The sequence below is a fragment of the Sphaerodactylus townsendi genome, linkage group LG02, assembly GCF_021028975.2.
Source record: "Sphaerodactylus townsendi isolate TG3544 linkage group LG02, MPM_Stown_v2.3, whole genome shotgun sequence".
NCBI classification, from domain to species: domain Eukaryota; kingdom Metazoa; phylum Chordata; class Lepidosauria; order Squamata; family Sphaerodactylidae; genus Sphaerodactylus; species Sphaerodactylus townsendi.
This window is the reverse complement of record NC_059426.1, coordinates 48,171,333-48,172,421: the sequence shown is the minus strand read 5'-3', so window position 1 is coordinate 48,172,421 and position 1,089 is coordinate 48,171,333. Positions and strand designations below refer to the sequence as shown.

At 46.6% G+C, this 1,089-nt stretch overlaps 1 protein-coding gene across 1 annotated transcript; it reads right to left on the bottom strand.

Moving 5' to 3' along the window:
- Positions 1–459: 459 nt before the first annotated feature.
- On the bottom strand, positions 460–1,089 carry LOC125426232 (taste receptor type 2 member 119-like). The gene has a single exon (XM_048484493.1). It carries the CDS (start codon positions 1,087–1,089, stop codon positions 460–462), a length of 630 nt encoding a protein of 209 aa, XP_048340450.1.

The window sequence follows — 1,089 nt, the reverse complement described above, 5'->3', positions numbered from 1 at the left end:
GAAGGGGGAGGAGGCATTTGCCAGGCCTTCCAGGCTTCGGGGAATGGGAGGGGAGGGGAGTGGTGTTTGCTGAGTTCTCCGAGGTCCGGAGCACTTTTGTGGGGTGGGGAGTGGTGGGAATGGCATTGGCACTTTGCGAAAGGGAGGTGGGAGAGCCCTTTGCCACACTGTAGAGCAGCACCTCCACAGGCAGCAATGGCCAATGGGAGTGCAGGATGCACAGTGATTGGGTCCCTGTGCACCCTGCACAGTAATTGGCTAAGGATTCGTTGTTGGACATTCTAACCCTTAGCCATTTATGCATAAAGATATCTTGTCATTTCTACCCCTGGACTTTTCTACCTCTGACCCACAGGGCAGGGGGGTGGGGGTGGTGTATATATATTGGCAAGTAAACAATTTAAACAGATAAAAATAGTCAGGATAAATACATACATATCTACGGTCTTTCCCTTCACTTTAGGAAGCACTTCTTCTGATGTGAATAGCATGGATGTATGCTTTGTTCAGTTTGGGATTGGTGAATATCAAGATGATGGAGTGTGCAGCAGGATACAAAAGTAGGACCATGTCAGTAATCAGCCGCTCAAGTTTGCCATAAGGGATAATACTAGTGAAGACGATGATCATGGCAGCAAAATGTAAAACGTAGAAGAAAAGCAAGAGAAGCAAAGGCTTCATGACCCTGAGGTGGGCCTGAGTACTGATGTCCTTGGTGCTGAGGCCAGTCTTCTTCAGATTCCTTGTGTGCCTCCACAGAGAGTAGAGCAAAAGAACTGATGCAGAGACACATATGCCGAAACTGATGGTATTGAAAGCAAGTTGGAATGATGAAAATTCGTATTTCTCTTGAACCTCACTCTGATTCATGTTCTCTGGTAGGTTTTGTGTGAGATCATCTTTCACAGACGTCAGGTTTGGAGGAAAAATGTAGGTGCAAATTATGAAAGCTAGGAGAGATATTCCAAGGATCCTGGGCATCAACATCCCAATTCTTAGCTTTAGCCATGCAAAAAGAGGATGAGTAAAGTTGGTCACCTTCACACAGTAGAAGACATTGAGCCATGTGGCCCACCAGAGGCTGACCAT